Source organism: Podarcis melisellensis (genome assembly GCF_964234715.1).
Source record: "Podarcis melisellensis genome assembly, chromosome: 13".
NCBI lineage: Eukaryota > Metazoa > Chordata > Lepidosauria > Squamata > Lacertidae > Podarcis > Podarcis melisellensis.
In genome coordinates, this window is record NC_138545.1 from 49,591,474 (window position 1) to 49,608,086 (window position 16,613).

Below are 16,613 nucleotides of genomic sequence, written 5' to 3' on the forward strand. Positions count from 1 at the left end.
CTCTGCCATGCTATCTAGCTCTACCTTCCTTATTTCAATTATATTAAAATAGGCATCATATGTATAAATGCAAGTCTCATTCTGCTTTGGAAAATGATTACACACACTTCGATACTCAAGATTTCCCCACCATTAGGTGAAGTCACTGGCCCATATGGGTTAATTGTGAAACTAGTCTCTTCAACCATAACATCTGGAGTAGACAATATCCAAGCATTTCTACAAGGCATGAAGTGGTGGTGACAGTGCTATATTAATTTCCAAATGTAGTTCACAATAATCAAATAATAATAGGAATTCAAGGAGGACTGGGATAAGACAGGTAACAAATACCACCTCCACCTTGCAGAGTTATGGCAGTGGGATGGCCAAGGCAGCATCTCAAGCAGTGAAACGGGATGTACCAGCCCTGCCCCTGGCACACAGACTACCATCCTGCAACCCTGAGTTGAAGACTAGATTGAATGTGTGACCTGTCCTATATGTTGGATCAATGAAAACTGAGACAGCCCCATAGTTATCATCATCATCATCATAAACCTTATTGCACTAGCCAAAGGCCATGGCATCATTCACAAAGGGAACAAAAGGAAAAGCAACAATAACCATAAAAACATCAGGCACGATCACGTCTCCTAAAAATTATTTGTTGCATATGATAGAATAGCAAGGGGTTCTCAGGTAGAATGTGCCAGCTTAAATGTCCGAATCACCTTTGCAATTGACCGCTATTTTATTTAGTTCTTTTCTGCTGATCTTCTTAGCTGCCAACGCATATAGTGCTACTTTATAAGTTACGAAGTCATCAGTATCACTCAGCAGCCATTTCCCCTTTTCCATCCTGTTCGAGTGTGTTCCATTCGTGAGCAGGGGTTTTATAAATCGGTCTCTTGGTTCTGTATATAGTGGGCACTGCAATAAATAGTGGTACAGGTCCTCTGTGCAAGTTTGCCCACACAGACAAAGTGTCTCCTTGTACTGTACTTTGCCGTACCGACCATCCAGCACCGCCGAGGGCATCGATTGGAATCGTAATTCTGTAAAAGCGATTCTTAGTACGGCAAGTGGGAGCTTCGTCAAATAACTAGCTCGGCTGTGCTCCATTTTGATAAGTAGGAACCATGGTGAACTTTGGGTAGAGGCAATCATGGTTAAAACCCTTTCTACATTGGACCTGAAGAGGCAATCTCTTAGGTGTCATGGAAGTGTCATCTCTTAAGTGTCATGGAATCTCTTAAGTTGTCATGGAAACAATAAAGTTTCAAGCTGGCCCTACATGGCAGACCTCAGCATGGATGCTGAAGTTACCCAGGATCAAGGCCCTGGAGTTGTCCAACATCATACTTGAGACTACCTCAGCCTAGGGAGCCAGTGCAACCATACCAATAGCAGCCGAAATTTGTCTCTTTAGCCCAGTTACCAGGTACAGATATTCATAGATTGGTCCATTGTGGAGGATAGATAGATATTTAGATAGAACTGCATTCACAACAGCTCTATGTATAGATCCTCCTTGTATATAGTTGAAACTACCATGGAACAAAGAAACTGAAGTTTTTATGATGATTGAAGACTTGCCATGTCAATCCTGACAATGACATCATCAGAATGCACATGGATTGTGACAACAATAAGCTGTGAGGTGGAATTTTTATCCCCTTTTTCTTTGCTGGTACAGGTTGAAGGACTGGTTTCATTTGCAAGCTTTATGATGTGCTACTAGTTTCACCCTTTTGAAGAGCTGGCTCTTGGAAATGTCCTGTCTGATTCCCATGGACCTCAAGAGAGTGAAGAAACTTCAGGCCTTGGTCAATTTATACAGCCAAGATCCTGGGCTTGTGGGTGACAGGCAGCTTGCTGTATTGCGGACCCACGTAGAGAATATATTACAAACTCACACAGGTGCCTCTGGGAGAAAGGTACTTGAGGAGGAAGAGATATTTGAGGCCACAAACTGTGATGAAAGTGATGTTGAAACAGATGAGGACAATGAGATTGTTGAATCCGACCAAGATATTCTCCAAGAAATGGGAGATGAAAATGTGAGACTAACCAGTGAGATGATGGATCAGGCTGATGAAAAGCGGGAAGAGGCTTTTGACGCAGTTGATAAAGGCAATCTCCAAAGAGCCATTGAATTGTTTACCGATGCCATCAAGTTGAACCCCCAGTCCAGTGTCACGTATGTGAACAGAGCAAGCACCTTTGTGAAACTAAAGAAACCTAATGCAGCCATCAGAGACTGTAAGAAGGCCTCTGAACTGAACCGGAAATCTGCACAGCCATATAAATGGCAAGGGAAGGCTCATATGCTCCTAGGGCATTGGGAGAAAGCTGCTGAAGACTTCACCATGGCTTGCAAACTTGATCGTGATGAGGAAACTCATGCTTTGCTTCAGGTGGTGCAACTGAAACTCCAGAGACTCAAGGATTTTCATCACAAATGTGAGCAAAAGCGAGAGTTAAAGGAAATTCATAGAAGGTTAGAAAGAGTCAGACTGTCCCTGGAAGAGCAAGAGCGAGTCCCGAGAGAGGAGAATCCCTGGGATGAAATGGCCAGAGCAGGTCGGAAACATCTCAAATCTTTCCTTACCCTTTTAGATCCCCGGGTAATGATGGCATTCCTGGATGTGGTCTGGAATCCTGAAAACATCTACAAATACCGAAAGAAAAATGTGATAACTAAGTTCACTCGCAAACATTAATTTGAAGGTCAGCTACATGTGGCCTGATAACTAAATAAACTCACACATAGAAAGAAATGCAAATATCTCTCTCATTATTTTCTTTCTCTCCTTTTTGCAAAACTAGTTATGAAATTATGAATAACTTTAATGAGATAGTTCCATATGTAGTGCAAATAAACAAAACAATGTAAGAAAACAGGATATGTAAGTATTTGGGGTTCTGCAGTCATGAATTAAAATGCTAACAGCAAATGTTGAAGTGAATAAATGATTTTAAATAAGCACTTTCACAGGTGTAGTGAAACTTAATTCAAGAGTAATTTGTGCCTCCCTAGGGTAATTTGAACACTCATCCTAAATGATGGACTCAAATCTACCTTAAGTTATTGTTTCCATTAAAACAAATGGAACAGTCATTGCTACTTTGAATCACATTGCTTTCAATTGTACATAGTTATACTCAGCTTTAGTTGGAGTTAGTTTGAACAATTTGATCTTTATGGATTCTGGTAGGAACCTACCTACGAGAATCTTGGATCAATCTGCTGATAGGAATGTAGCTATCCGGCTGATTTCAAATTTCTCCAATTGCTGCAACACTGTTAAGTCTGCTGACTGTAGCATCATTGCACCTTCGAGTCAAAGGGGGAAGCAGAAAACCTTCTGCATCTCTTGTCTCATCTTATAAATAATAGTACATCCTGATAATTAATAGATTACACCCCACCGGGAAATTAATAGGTTTCAGGTGCTCCCAAATCAGATTTTCCCCTCGAGAGTCACACATGTGCATGACAAAAAATAAACCCAAATGGGGGGGGGGGAATTATCGGTCAAATATTTTAGCCCAGCTCTAGGCTGATGCCGTTATTTTTGAGCATCTCCCATTATTTTGATCAAAAGTGTTTCAGAGCGTGACCTAAGAGAGTTTGCTTGCCATTGACTTCTATCCGTGGCTCTGGGGCTAGCTGACCTTATTGAGGCAGCAGAGGACCTAGGCAAACACAGCAAGATTTAAATGCTTTATAGAGGTTTGCCAGGGATGCGGGTGGCGCTGTGGGTTAAACCACAGAGCCTAGGACTTGCCGATCAGAAGGTTGATGGTTCGAATCCGCGCAACGGGGTGAGCTCCCGTTGCTCAGTCCCTGCTCCTGCCAACCTAGCAATTCGAAAGCACGTCAAAGTGCATGTAGATAAATAGGTACCGCTCCGATGGGAAGGTAAACGCCGTTTCCGTGCGCTGCTCTAGTTTGCCAAAAGCGGCTTAGTCATGCTGGCCACATGACGCGGAAGCTATACGCTGGCTCCCTTGGCCAAGAAAGCGAGATGAGCGCCGCAACCCCAGAGTCGGCCGTGACTGGACCTAATGGTCAGGGCTCCCTTTACCTTTTAGAGGTTTGCCAATGGAATGATGCCCAACACAGTTCAGTTTGTTGTCTTTTTGAGGGACAATGAAACCATGTGCAATCTTATCCCACTGCCCTCTTATAATGATTCACATAACTCTTATTGCGTAAACCACATTGTCAACACCTTAGAAGAGTTCTACTTTCTAGCACTTGTTAGAGGCCTTCTTTGGAGTGGGGGAAGCTAGAATTTTTCTTTTCTTCTTTTGTTTTGCTCCCTCTATTTTCTTCCCTTCTATTTTGAATTCACCGTGGGTTTATAAGCATAGTTCCAAACAGAGCAAGAGTTTTCAGATAAAGGTACCCATGCCTCAATAACAATGAGTACCCAAAGCCTTATGTTAGTGAACTTTGTCAGCGTCACTAGTTAGGGATGTTTTTTTAAAAAAATTACTGTGGAGATATGCTTTTATGTGGCCATTGGACCTGGTATTTCATGTTTAGACAACCATCTTAGGTAGCTCACACCAACCTCAGACTTGGAATCAGGTTCCATTGCAGGCAGGCAGAGATATTTGCACATAGAGCCTATATGCAGGCAGACTTGAGTTTGCCACGGTGTGCTCAAGAGGCAACTGCAGACATCACAGCACCCCGACACATATTTGCAAGCAAGCACTTGTCACATTCACACTTCAGAGTTTCAAGTCTCAAAAAATCTTACACACATAAAAAAAAGCAATGTGTTAAGTGATCCTTTCATTGGGATTACCGGGCATTTTTTATTAGCTGTTTCAATGAGTTATGGGTTTTTTAAAAGCACAGGGTGATGCCTCTTGTGCCACACAGTTAACTGGTTGTATATCCCAGAACTCTCAAAACATTGCCCTCCAGTTCTGCACTTCAGTGAAATGTTGGACAAACTACCATTCAGGAAACTTGCCTGGAGTTTCTGGTTTTCTCACTGATGAATTCTTAACAAACTTCCCCAAAAGTATGAAAGCCAGTGAACTATGAAAGTATGAAAGCCTTAGTTGAATGACCTGACTAACTGAACTGATTAAAACTTGCAGCAGCCAGGCTTCAAACAGATAACAAAAGCTTGGCAACCACGTCTTCTGTTGCATTTATTTCAGTACTAATAGATGATGTGCATAGATACACATTCTAATGCAGCATTTTCTAAAAAAACAACAACTATTAAGTTGTCAATACCTAGAAAGTCAACTTCAACACTGCAGTGATGTCATAATGTATGACATCAGCAGAACTTGACATAAACCAAACTGCCGTAGCGACTGATACTTTCAAAGTTCTGCGGCTGTAGATAAAGTACAGCAGCAGGACCACATGGAGGGACACATGAGAGATGAGGCCCTTTTCTCCTCCATAATAGAAGTGATTTTCTAATTCAGCCGCTGTCTGTACATGAGCCTTACTTTTTTAAAAAAAATATTTGGCCTAAGAGAGGCAGTTTACTGTATCCAGCTGGTCAACCGAGCTTCTAGCTGGACGGGGCACCATGGATGCTAAAAATGTTGGTGACCTTCAAGCTTTGCTCAATCTGTACAAACAGGATCCAACGCTCTTGAGAGCAAAACAACTGAGCTTCCTAAGAGATTCGTTGGAGAGCATGGGCGACACCATTTCGGGTTTCCAGAGAATTGAAGCCTTTCCTCTGAGACTTGGTAAAGAGGAAGGGAAGCCACCCGAGCAGCTTACCAGTGAGGAGAGTGATTTAGAGTTGGGTGATGATGAAATGATCAAACCAGATGAAGATGAACCCCAGGAAATGGGAGACGAAAATGTGGAGATTACAAATGATATGAAAAGCAAAGCTGAGGAGAAGAAGGAGGAGGCATATGCTTTCTTGGAGGCAGGAGAACTGCAGAATGCTATTGATCTGTTTACAGAGGCTATCAAGTTGAATCCCCAGTCACCACTCCTGTATGCCAACCGAGCCAGTGTCTTTGTCAAATTGCAGAAGCCCAATGCTGCCATTAGAGACTGCAACAAAGCATCAGAGCTCAACCCTGATGACGCACAGGCCTACAAGTGGAGAGGGAAAGCACATATGCTTTTGGGTCACTGGGAAGAAGCTGCTGAAGACCTTGCGTTAGCCTGTATATGGGATTATGATGAAGACACCAATGCCCTGCTAAAGGAAGTGCAACCCAAGGCCCTGAAGATGATCGAACACCACACCAAATATAAAAGAAAGCGAACACTGAAGAAGATCCAGAAGATCCAGGCAACTCTGGACTGGATTAAGAGTATCCTGGAAGAGCAAGAAAAGGCACAGAATGAAGAAAATATTTGGCAGTGGATGACTCGAGCCTGTCGGAGGTACTTGGACTTTTTTATGGCTGTTATGGACCCTAGAATTATCCTGGCCTGGCTGGACGTAACCTGGAACCCAAACAATATCTCCAAATACCGGGACAACCACAAGTTTATGAAGTTCATTGGTCAGGTTGACTGAAAGTTGAGGCCAGCCATAAATAAGCATTTCATTAAATTAAATTGTAGTGAGTGGCACCATGCGATGTTTCCTTTTAATGGCTTGAATTGAATATTTGTGTACATTTGAATTTAGTCCAGAGACCTCAAACTCAAAGGGGTTTCAGAGTGGGTTTCACCACTCAGCAGAAGCCCAAAGGTTGGGACTAGTGACTAGCTTCTAAGAATACTCCTTGCCATATAAACCTTCTATATCTTGCCTGACCAGATTCCTTTCCTAGGATGGCATCTACAGCAGTGGAGGAAGCCACTTGGGCCCTTGGGGTGGCGCACCCTGGGGCCTCCGGAGTCTGCCTGCCTTCTCCCACAGTGGGTCAGGCGCACTTTAGGCCCCACTGTGTGTGCCGCCTGGCATTCCCCCCTCCAGTGGTGACACCCAGGGCGACCCGCCCCCACCGCACCTCCCTTCCTCCACCCCTGTGCATCTATCACAATCACCTCTCCACAGTCCCCCATGCTTAAGCACTCTTTACAGCTCCCAATGTCTTTCCATCTAAGCTAGCTTCCTGTTTTTCTCTACTTGCCCTCCAAAATCTTTCACACGCCACGGTGTCTGTGCCCCACCCCAATTCTGTCCATCTCATTTCCTGTTATGTCACACACATTAGCAGCCAATGCTAGCAGGACTTCACATGCAGCCCGACCTATTTGACACTCACGTAATTTAAGTGAAGCAGCAGAGAGTTAAGTCGCATAGTAGCCAGTCTCTTCTAAGGGCATCTCTTCATAGCCCAATATATAGTTCAGCTACTTATGTGAAAGGTTGTAGCCACTCGATGGACACCAAAGGTGTAATACGTTGCCTTCCACAGATTTAGACTGATATGCTTAGTACCAAAATGGCATACTCAAAGCCAGAAAAGTTTTGTGTTGGAGGGAGGGAGGGAGATGAGAGGAAAACGGTACAAAAACAAGGAGAAACTATTGCAACATGATGCAAGCAAGCAAACGGATTCCAAACAAATGCATTTAAATCAATAATTTAATAATAAAAGAAAACAAAAACAACTCCCTGCAATGCAGGAATCTCAACACATGGTCCCCCCCCCCATCCAATCTGAAACCAGACCCTGCTTGCTTTTGCAAATGTGCTGGCAGTTTTTATTGCTGCACCACTTAGTTAAAATGTTTGCATGGTTTCAAGGTATCTCCAATATGGACATTACAATACAATGCATGGCTTCAAGGAGATACTTTGATCCCCAATATGGACATTACAATATAATAAGCTACTAACACAATCAAAACAAAAAACAAAAAAGGGGTAGAGAAAATCAAGGATAAGTAATAATAATAAAACAAGGGGTGGGCAAGCAAAAGGGGGAAGCAATAATGGCTTTAATCCAATATTTTTGCTTAACTGGTTTGTGGAATGGGTTCCTTATCTCACTGCTGTTGTTGTTGTTACTTCAAACCTTATGTTGTACAGAAGAACTCGCAAAACTCAGATCGAATCCAAATCCTTTTACAGAAAGTGGCATCGGAAACACCAATGGTAGCAGCTGCTGGGAAACGAATGTTTGTGTTGCCCACATTTTTGGTAGATTATTTAAGACAAATTCCCTTATGTTGTTGTTAGTCGGCTGTTAGAGTAAGAATGAGCAGATGGTTAATCAATCTCAAAATGCCCTTCAGGATCTAGAAACAGCTGTGTACGGTCAGTGCTAGTAAACCCATCCAGAGTAAATGTGAATGGGGAAAACACACAGCATGGAAGCATGATAATTTACACAGAACGCTACAGTGAGATTTGCCAGTATGCAAACATTTCTTAAGCGGTGAACTTTCCAGAATCAACTCAGCTAGCAATTATGTTGTAATTCTGTAGTTCTCCAGTGTACAAGTCTATGTTAAATACCACTGCCACCAATAGACTTTAGAGGCATCTCCCTCATAATATTATCTTTTGCTAAGCGCTAAATTACAAATGAAACATTTCTTCTGTACAGTTATCCTAGCAAATATTGTATGATCTCATACTGCTGCCTTAGCCATACTATCAAAATATGTGTTCTGGTTATTTTTTCCTGCCTTCTACCCCTTTGTATAGTGTGCTTGTATAAATGAGATTTTCCTAAATGTAACAAGTCACATTGTTCTCATAAACCAAGAAGTGGCTTGCTGGGCACTTGCTGGAGTCAAATTACCTTCTTATTGCTGCATGTCTATTGATTGCTGAAATATGCAAAGCGTTGTCTGAATTTAACACCTCATTATGGTGAAGTAATACTGTATACAGAAAATTGCGTTACATGAAAAACTTACCTGGTACACTCATTTCTTGAAAGGTGCAAAAAACAGTAAGGTGCAAATGAATGTTGCTGAAGGATTATCTATTTTGCAGTCAATCAAATAACCCTCCCTGTTCTTTCCCCAAACCCTTTATCTCCAAAGGGGTTGTCTAGGAACACATTAATTTTAGATAATTCCAGGCTTGTCCTCCCTCATTTGGCTGAAGTTATGTTGAATGTAGTTGCTACCCTTTCACAATCTTTTGTCAGCTGTCTGTCATGAGGGCAAAAAAAATGTGAGTGCCACATCTCTACATTTGGGGCAGCTGCCTGCTGTGAGTTGCTGACCAGACATGCAAAGAATCTCATTTCATATCCCAAACCAGAGAAATGCATCAGGTGGAATGGTGCTCTGCTTGTCATACAGAAATGTGTTGCAAATTGGACAGACACAATGACTGCTCCCCGCTTAAAACATGGGGCGCCCTTTGCGTGGACACGTGCAGCCCCTAGATCTGGAGCGGCTCCAACAGCATAGGCTTGGCTTTGCCTTCCCTCAGGTGGGATACCTGGAGGTCTCCGCCTACCTCAGTCAGTTGTCCAATCCCACCTGGGGGAAGCGTTGCCAAGGAGACCAGGCCAGGTAGGGGAGGGATTACCTGCCCACACAATAGAGGGAGGATCTTACCTGGGAATTCTCACTTGGCTCCAGAGTTTCTCCCACCCTACCCACCCTCAGTTAATGTCTTATTTTGCAGGTTAATTTTTCCCCACAGGTTTTGCAGGTTAATTTTTCCTTCACAGGTATGCGGGCGCTGCTACTTTAAGGTCGCTGTTAAAGGGCCGGAAAGGAATTTCCCTGCATTGGGAAATTTCCCATCGCCTTTCCCGTAGCAAAACGTCACAACTTTGGCGGTATCAGGCCTTGGGCGGAATCCTTTTGTCCATCTTCCTCTTTGCGGCGGTGATACCAGGGTTCCCCGTTAAAGGGGTTTCTGAAGGGAGGCTTTGACCGTACGCCGAAAGGTCGTCATTGCTCTCCCCTGCGGCGGCGGCGTAATGGGGGCGGCTATCTCTGCTTGAACATATGTTCTCCAGAGCCGGCCCATCCCCCCCACACACTGGATAACCCTGATGCTCCCCAGGTCCCCGGTTGGGGGCTGGGGAGGGAGAACGCCCAATGCCTGAGCCAAGGTCTACCCACATTTGAAATTTAATAAAGTTGTGGCCAATTTAATCCCATAGCACGTTGTCTTGAGTCGTTATTCCACATGACGGGGGGACCGCGCGGGATCTGGGGACTCCGCCTGTCCACGCAATTAGTGTTAATAGAGCTTTTGGTCCTCACTGCCCCAAGAGCGTGCTTCTCTGGAAAAAGGAGGCTAGGTTGTTCCTCCTCATCAAAAGATCTGCCAACAGGGCAGAGGATGGGGATACACCTAGAAGCTGTAATCAGGGTTTGCTCCCTTTCTTCCCTCTCTTACCAACTGGGAGGGAATTGTGCAGGGAAAACTCTGGTTTATTGAGCAAAAGACTTTCCATGTAATCAGCTTGGGAGTGAAACCCAAAGTGAGTTGGCACAAACACAATACTTTTTATCTAATTATATGGAGCATCTTCTATAGTGAAATGAGAGGTGGTTATTGGAGACATGGCATGATCCAGCAGTGCCGACTTGGGCCCCAGACTGTGGGTGCTCAGTGTGGCACCACACTGCAATATCATGACATCGGGTGGCGGGGTAACCACTGGGCCTGCGACTGCGCCTCCACCCCGGGGCCTCTGTTGGAGCCTGCTATGGCTGCAGATACATCCCAGAATCATGGAGTGCCAGAGATAAGATGGCAGCCAGCAGCTGGTAGTGCATGGTGACAGTGGCAGGGGGCAGAGGCCAGGCACCCACAACAAAAATTATGGGTGCCCAGACCCACAGGGCCCCCTGGAATTGGCACCAATGACATGCATTGATTTAAAATAACACCTGAAATGTGAAGAAATGAAAACTGAAGCTTACAACACATTTTTTTCAACAAAACTTTCTTGAAGGCCAATCCAGTCCATTTCTGTTTTGAAACTTACATAGCCAAGTTAGCAAAATGTCAGAGTTGATTGCTGCATTGTCCAATGCGTGCCATTGTTCAAGTCAAACCAGCTTCCAACCTGATAACATTTGCTGATAGAATTCTGTGAAAAGCTAGTTACTGAAACGGAAATGTTATTCCCATGCACTTTTGTGCAAAGCCTTGATGGGAGGTTTATAGTCTTGTGTATGCCACGAGGACATGGTTAAAGATGAGATACTGCGTTCAAAATCTGTATACTTACAGAGACAGATTTCCACATGGAAAACATGCCTGGGGTAATATAAAATTTAAGAGTGGGAGTGGAAAACTTGGAAGGTGTTGGCTCAAATCTCACTCCACTCTATCAACTCACTTGCAGTCTGAGTTTCGGAAGCATGTGTGAAATTTTCTTCAGCATTTTCTAGACTAAAGTGTAAAAGAGAGGGAGCACACTATATCTTTCTTACTGAGCAACTTATAGACACACAATATCAAGAGAGGAACAATTTTACCTCCTTAATATGTACTTAATGCACATTGCAAAGCAATGTACAGATCTATTTACATATAACATGCAGTAGCTGTTTGATAGCCCATTTTCAACAGATTTCTCCAGCATCCCTAGTCAAGAGGAGCTGAGTCCCTAAGTGAAATTCAATCAGATCTGTTAAGTCCCTTAAGCAATTTGAAGAAGGGGAAAGGATTACAGCAGTAAATAATCAGGAATCACATCAACTGGTGTAATTCAAGATATTCATTTGATCTGTTAGGGATTAAAGAATATCTCAATATGCTTCTTTTCTCAGAAGTAACCTATCAGTAGTATTCATCCATGGGGATAGTTCCCTTTTGGGAGCTGTTCTTGCTATGAACACATATGCAAAATGAAGTTGCTGGTTTGGGGATATTCTGAGTGGGATAGGCATTGAAGGTGTGAATTCGTTAGAATTTCACCATACAGTGGTACCTCGGGTTACAGACTCTTCAGGTTACAGACTCCGCTAACCCAGAAATAACACAGTTAGTCTGTGTGACATCCCCCTTCAGATTCAGCACAGAGAGCACCAAGTGACTCAGAAACAAATCAGAAGTTTAAAAGTCATGATACAAAATGAGTCTTGGGGCCTGTGTGCATATCTAACCTTAATAAAATAAAATAAAATAAAATAACAAACAAACAAACAAACAAACTGCACCACAGGGTAAGACTCCCAAAATCGGTTAAGACAGACCTTGAGATCTGGATCACGTTTCTGGAACGCTACAATGGAGTCTCCTTATGGCAGGAAATCCTCAACCTGTCCTCAGATTTCCAGGTTCACTCTGATGCCGCTGGGTCCTTGGGCTTCAGTTTATTCATTAGGGGGCGCTGGTGTGCTCAACAATGGCCAGCAGAGTAGCAAGGCGAGGCTATCACACGGGATCTCACTTTTCTGGAGTTTTTTCCCCTTAGTTGTGGCTGTTCACATTTGGACTGAGGAGTTCCAGAATTGCCGGGTGTGCTTCAGAACTGATAACCAGGCGGTGGTCAACATACTGGCTAAGCAGTCATCGCGTTCCGAGAGGGTGTCACGCCTACTCCAATCATTCGTCCTCCGGTGCCTCGCTTCTGAGCATTAGCTCCCAGGGCTCAGCCACTGCCAGAACCTGTTCCGGAGCACCTGTGGAACCTTGGAGACGTGAAGTGATTAAGGGAGTATTAGCATCTGCCGCACCCTCTACGCTTAGATCATATAAGAAGGTCTGGTGTGATTTCATGGGGTTCAGGTCCAAAGTATCCCCCCTTTCCACTAATGTTACACCCTCCACAGAAAACGTTCTGCAATACTTAACACACCTTCATGGCCTAGGTTGAGCCTCGAAAACTTTGAGGATACACATAGCCGCTATCACATTGTTTAGTAGACCCATGTTTTTCCACCGATTCGTGCTGTGACTTAGAATCATAGAATCATAGAGTTGGAAGAGACCACAAGGGCCATCGAGTCCAACCCCCTGCCAAGCAGGAAACACCATCAGAGCACTCCTGACATATGGTTGTCAAGCCTCTGCTTAAAGACCTCCAAAGAAGGAGACTCCACCACACTCCTTGGCAGCAAATTCCACTGTCGAACAGCTCTTACTGTCAGGAAGTTCTTCCTAATGTTTAGGTGGAATCTTCTTTCTTGTAGTTTGGATCCATTGCTCCGTGTCCGCTTCTCTGGAGCAGCAGAAAACAACCTTTCTCCCTCCTCTATGTGACATCCTTTTATGAACATGGCTATCATATCACCCCTTAACCTCCTCTTCTCCAGGCTAAACATGCCCAGCTCCCTTAGCCATTCCTCATAAGGCATCGTTTCCAGGCCTTTGACCATTTTGATTGCCCTCCTCTGGACACGTTCCAGTTTGTCAGTGTCCTTCTTGAACTGTGGTGCCCAGAACTGGACACAGTACACGTGAGGTCTGACCAGAGCAGAATACAGTGGCACTATTACTTCCCTTGACCTAGATGCTATACTCCTATTGATGCAGCCCAGAATTGCATTGGCTTTTTTAGCTGCCGTGTCACACTGTTGGCTCATGTCAAGTTTGTGGTCAACCAAGACTCCTAGATCCTTTTCACATGTACTGCTCTCAAGCCAGGTGTCACCCATCTTGTATTTGGTCCGCAGGGCAATTGAAGGTTGGAGTTGACTGCAGCCTCCAAGTAACAAAGTCCGCAAGCCTATTTCTTACGAGCTGCTGTCCCAAATCCGTATGAAACTTAGGTCAATTTGCTGGTCCAAGTTCGAGACCTGGGTGTTCTCTGCGGCATACGTTATAGCCTCCTTTAGGCTGGGCCCCCAAAACTTTAAAGATACACGTAGCCTCAATCAGCTTTTTTTGTAAAGCCATGTTTTCCTCCGACTTCCTGATCTGCAGAGCTAGTGAAGGTTGGGGTAAGCTGCAACCCCCTAGAGCTGAGGGCCATAAGCCAATTTCTTACAGGCTGCTCTCTCAAATACGCATAAAGCTTAAGTCGATCTGTTGGACCAAGTTTGAGGCCCGCCTCTTTTCTGCAGCATATGCTAAGCCAATTTCTTACGGGCTGCTCTCAGATATACACAAAGCTTAGGTCAATCAGCTGAACCAAGTTTGAGGCCCGCTTTTTTTCCACTGCATATGCGATCGCCTTTTTTGGCGCCTTGAGGGTCAGTGAAGTAGTAGCCGAGGTTAACGCAACTGGGTCAATGCACGTGCAGTTGTCCGAAGCTAGCACGACAAACGGATCAGGCAGGTAGGGGTTCCCTCGTAAAACTTACAGCTTCAGCGCAGTGGGGCCCATGCCCGGTCAAGGACCTTTACCTCAGACTGCCCGCTCCTGGCCCGCTCCTGGTTCATGAGGATGAGACATCAGTTCACAAGGGTACTCCGCAAAGCTACTGATGCCTGTGGTTTATCTTCCCAAGATTATGCTTGCACACTCATTCAGGATCGGCGCCACCACAACAGTGGCGCGCTTGGGTCTGCCGGCGGATAGGATTAAAGAAATGGGCCGGTGGAAATCCGATGCTTATAAAGGTTAGATTCGCTAGTATGCGCTCCGCTGCATTACCTCTACTTACCCGTCTTTCTCTTTCCTTTATTCTCAGCCATTCTCAGAAAACGTGTTTGGATTTGCGGCCACAGTATAGTCCATTGGGCCCTGTTGGCTAGCTGCGGCCTCACCCCTAATCTTGGGTTGCCACCTGGAGTGCGAGTTTCCTGGGTTTCGAGATGAGGCATGCGTTGGGAAGAGCTTGTGCCATTGCTGTGGGAGAAAGTCGCCATGTTTGGCCCTCCCGACATACTTATCCTTCAATTAGGGTTGACCTTGTTAACAGAAGAAGTGCGGACTTGTCGTGGAACATAAAAAGAGATTTGGATGAGATTGCTGCCTTGGGTCCTCCTTCCTGAAGAGAATTGTTCGGCGTGGTGCACAGAACTGTATGGCCATTGAAACATCCAGGAAACTCTTAAATCGTGCAATAGCCCGTTGGGTGCGCTTTATGAATGGCCAAATCATTTCTCACGACCATATCCGGATTGGTGATCAGGCCTTGTACCGGAATGATGGGGTTCATCTTTCAGACCAAGGGAATAACATTTGGTTAAATAGCATCATCAGCAGCATCAGGGATTGGTTACAGCTGTGAGGGTATTGGCGGCGAGCCTTTTGGGCTCGGGTGGCGGTTAGGCATTGGAATAATGTGTTGTGGTGTGTCGAAGGGCTAGGTGTGGCCATCGCCTGCGCCTTCAATTTTTGGGTATTCCGTTAAAGGAAACCAGCGGTCGTGTATTCTGTCCGATGCCTGCGTGGCGGGAGGCCATGGCATGACCCTCGGTGACATCAGGGGAGAGCCTATAGTTGGATTAGCATCAACAGGCTCCACCTACTGGTGAATAAACCCCCCTTTTAGACTCACCCCTCTCTGAGGGGGTGGAGTCAGCTGACGTAATCCAATGCCTAAGCCAATACCTTTTCATTTGCTGTAACCAATAAAGTTGTGGCCTTTTCTTGCCCATTAACCTTATATCACGTGTCCTTGTGTTTCATTCCTTTTCTTGCCCATTAACCTTATATCACGTGTCCTTGTGTTTTCATTCCACTGCGCGGGGATCGGGTCCTCGAACTACAACTCCTGTTTTTTTTTTAAAGATAAGGTAAAACCTTATTCTGCCAGGCACTCAGGAAATATTGACCTCCTTCATTCTTGGCCATTTATGTATGCATTTTAAGAATTACGTTGTATCTCTGGGTGTTTTGTCACCTCAGTGCAATGCAGTTCCTTGTGTTATTTTCATTATTGCTACCTGCCTTGGGGATCTATTGGAAAGAAAGACTAAATAAATAAATGTATCAAAGCTAGCAGCTGGTCTGTTTTGCAACACCTCCAGTTACTTTTAAAGTCTATTTTTCAAGAACATTAGAAAGCTGCTAATCTCCAGGTGCCACCATCATAGAAATTGATATAAGGTCAATAATAAGCTTTTATCTACCTCACACTGCATGGATAGGGTTTAGAAATTATTATTTAAAGCACTTCTTTAGAAACAATAGGTAGTTTAAAAATACTTGACCTATTTTGCTTCTCTGATCTCTTTCCTTGTTACTATGCCAGGGGCACTCAGCACAACGTATTTCTATGCCAATTCTGAGAGCCTGGCAGGCTTCTTAGACATAGAACTTCCCTTCATGTTCAATAAAAGTTACAGAAATGTGAGCCACCCAGAAAGAATATACACATTTTGTACATTTGCTCCTCAACAGTGAGAGCAAATGCATGCCATCTTTTGCATGTTTAAAGCAGGATTAAGTACCAAATCAGAATTGCCCCCTGATTCCTTGTGAAAATATATCATGTGACGAGAACAGTCTTCCAGTTTGAGAGATATTTTAGCACTATTTGCTTATTCATTTAAACTCCAAGTGCTTGCTCCAACTTCCCCATCGTTCAGCCCAGACACTGAGGTCCAGCTCTGAGGGCCTTCTGGCAGTTCTCTCACTGTGAGAAATGAAGTTACGGGGAACCAGGCAGAGGGCCTTCTCGGCTGTGGCACCCTCACTGTGGAATGCCCTCCCATCAGATGTCAAGGAAATAAATAACCACACAACTTTTAGAAGGCATCTGAAAGCAGCCTTGTACCTGTATAGGGACATTTATAGCGTTTGAAGTTTTATTATGCTTTTATATCTGTTGGAAGCCACCCAGAGTTGCTCATACAACCCAGTCAGATGGGCCCGGTGTTGTATTAGTATTAGTA

General features: G+C 44.4%; 1 protein-coding gene across 1 annotated transcript; it reads left to right on the plus strand.

Annotated features, from left to right (window-relative positions):
• The first annotated feature begins 1,650 nt into the window (after window positions 1-1,650).
• Window positions 1,651-6,574, plus strand: LOC309356155 (uncharacterized protein). Its single transcript, XM_081887333.1, has 2 exons — window positions 1,651-2,702; window positions 5,502-6,574. The coding sequence occupies exons 1-2, from the start codon at window positions 1,755-1,757 to the stop codon at window positions 6,513-6,515; spliced, it is 1,962 nt and encodes a 653-aa protein (XP_081743459.1). The 5' UTR covers window positions 1,651-1,754; the 3' UTR covers window positions 6,516-6,574.
• Window positions 6,575-16,613: the final 10,039 nt, after the last annotated feature.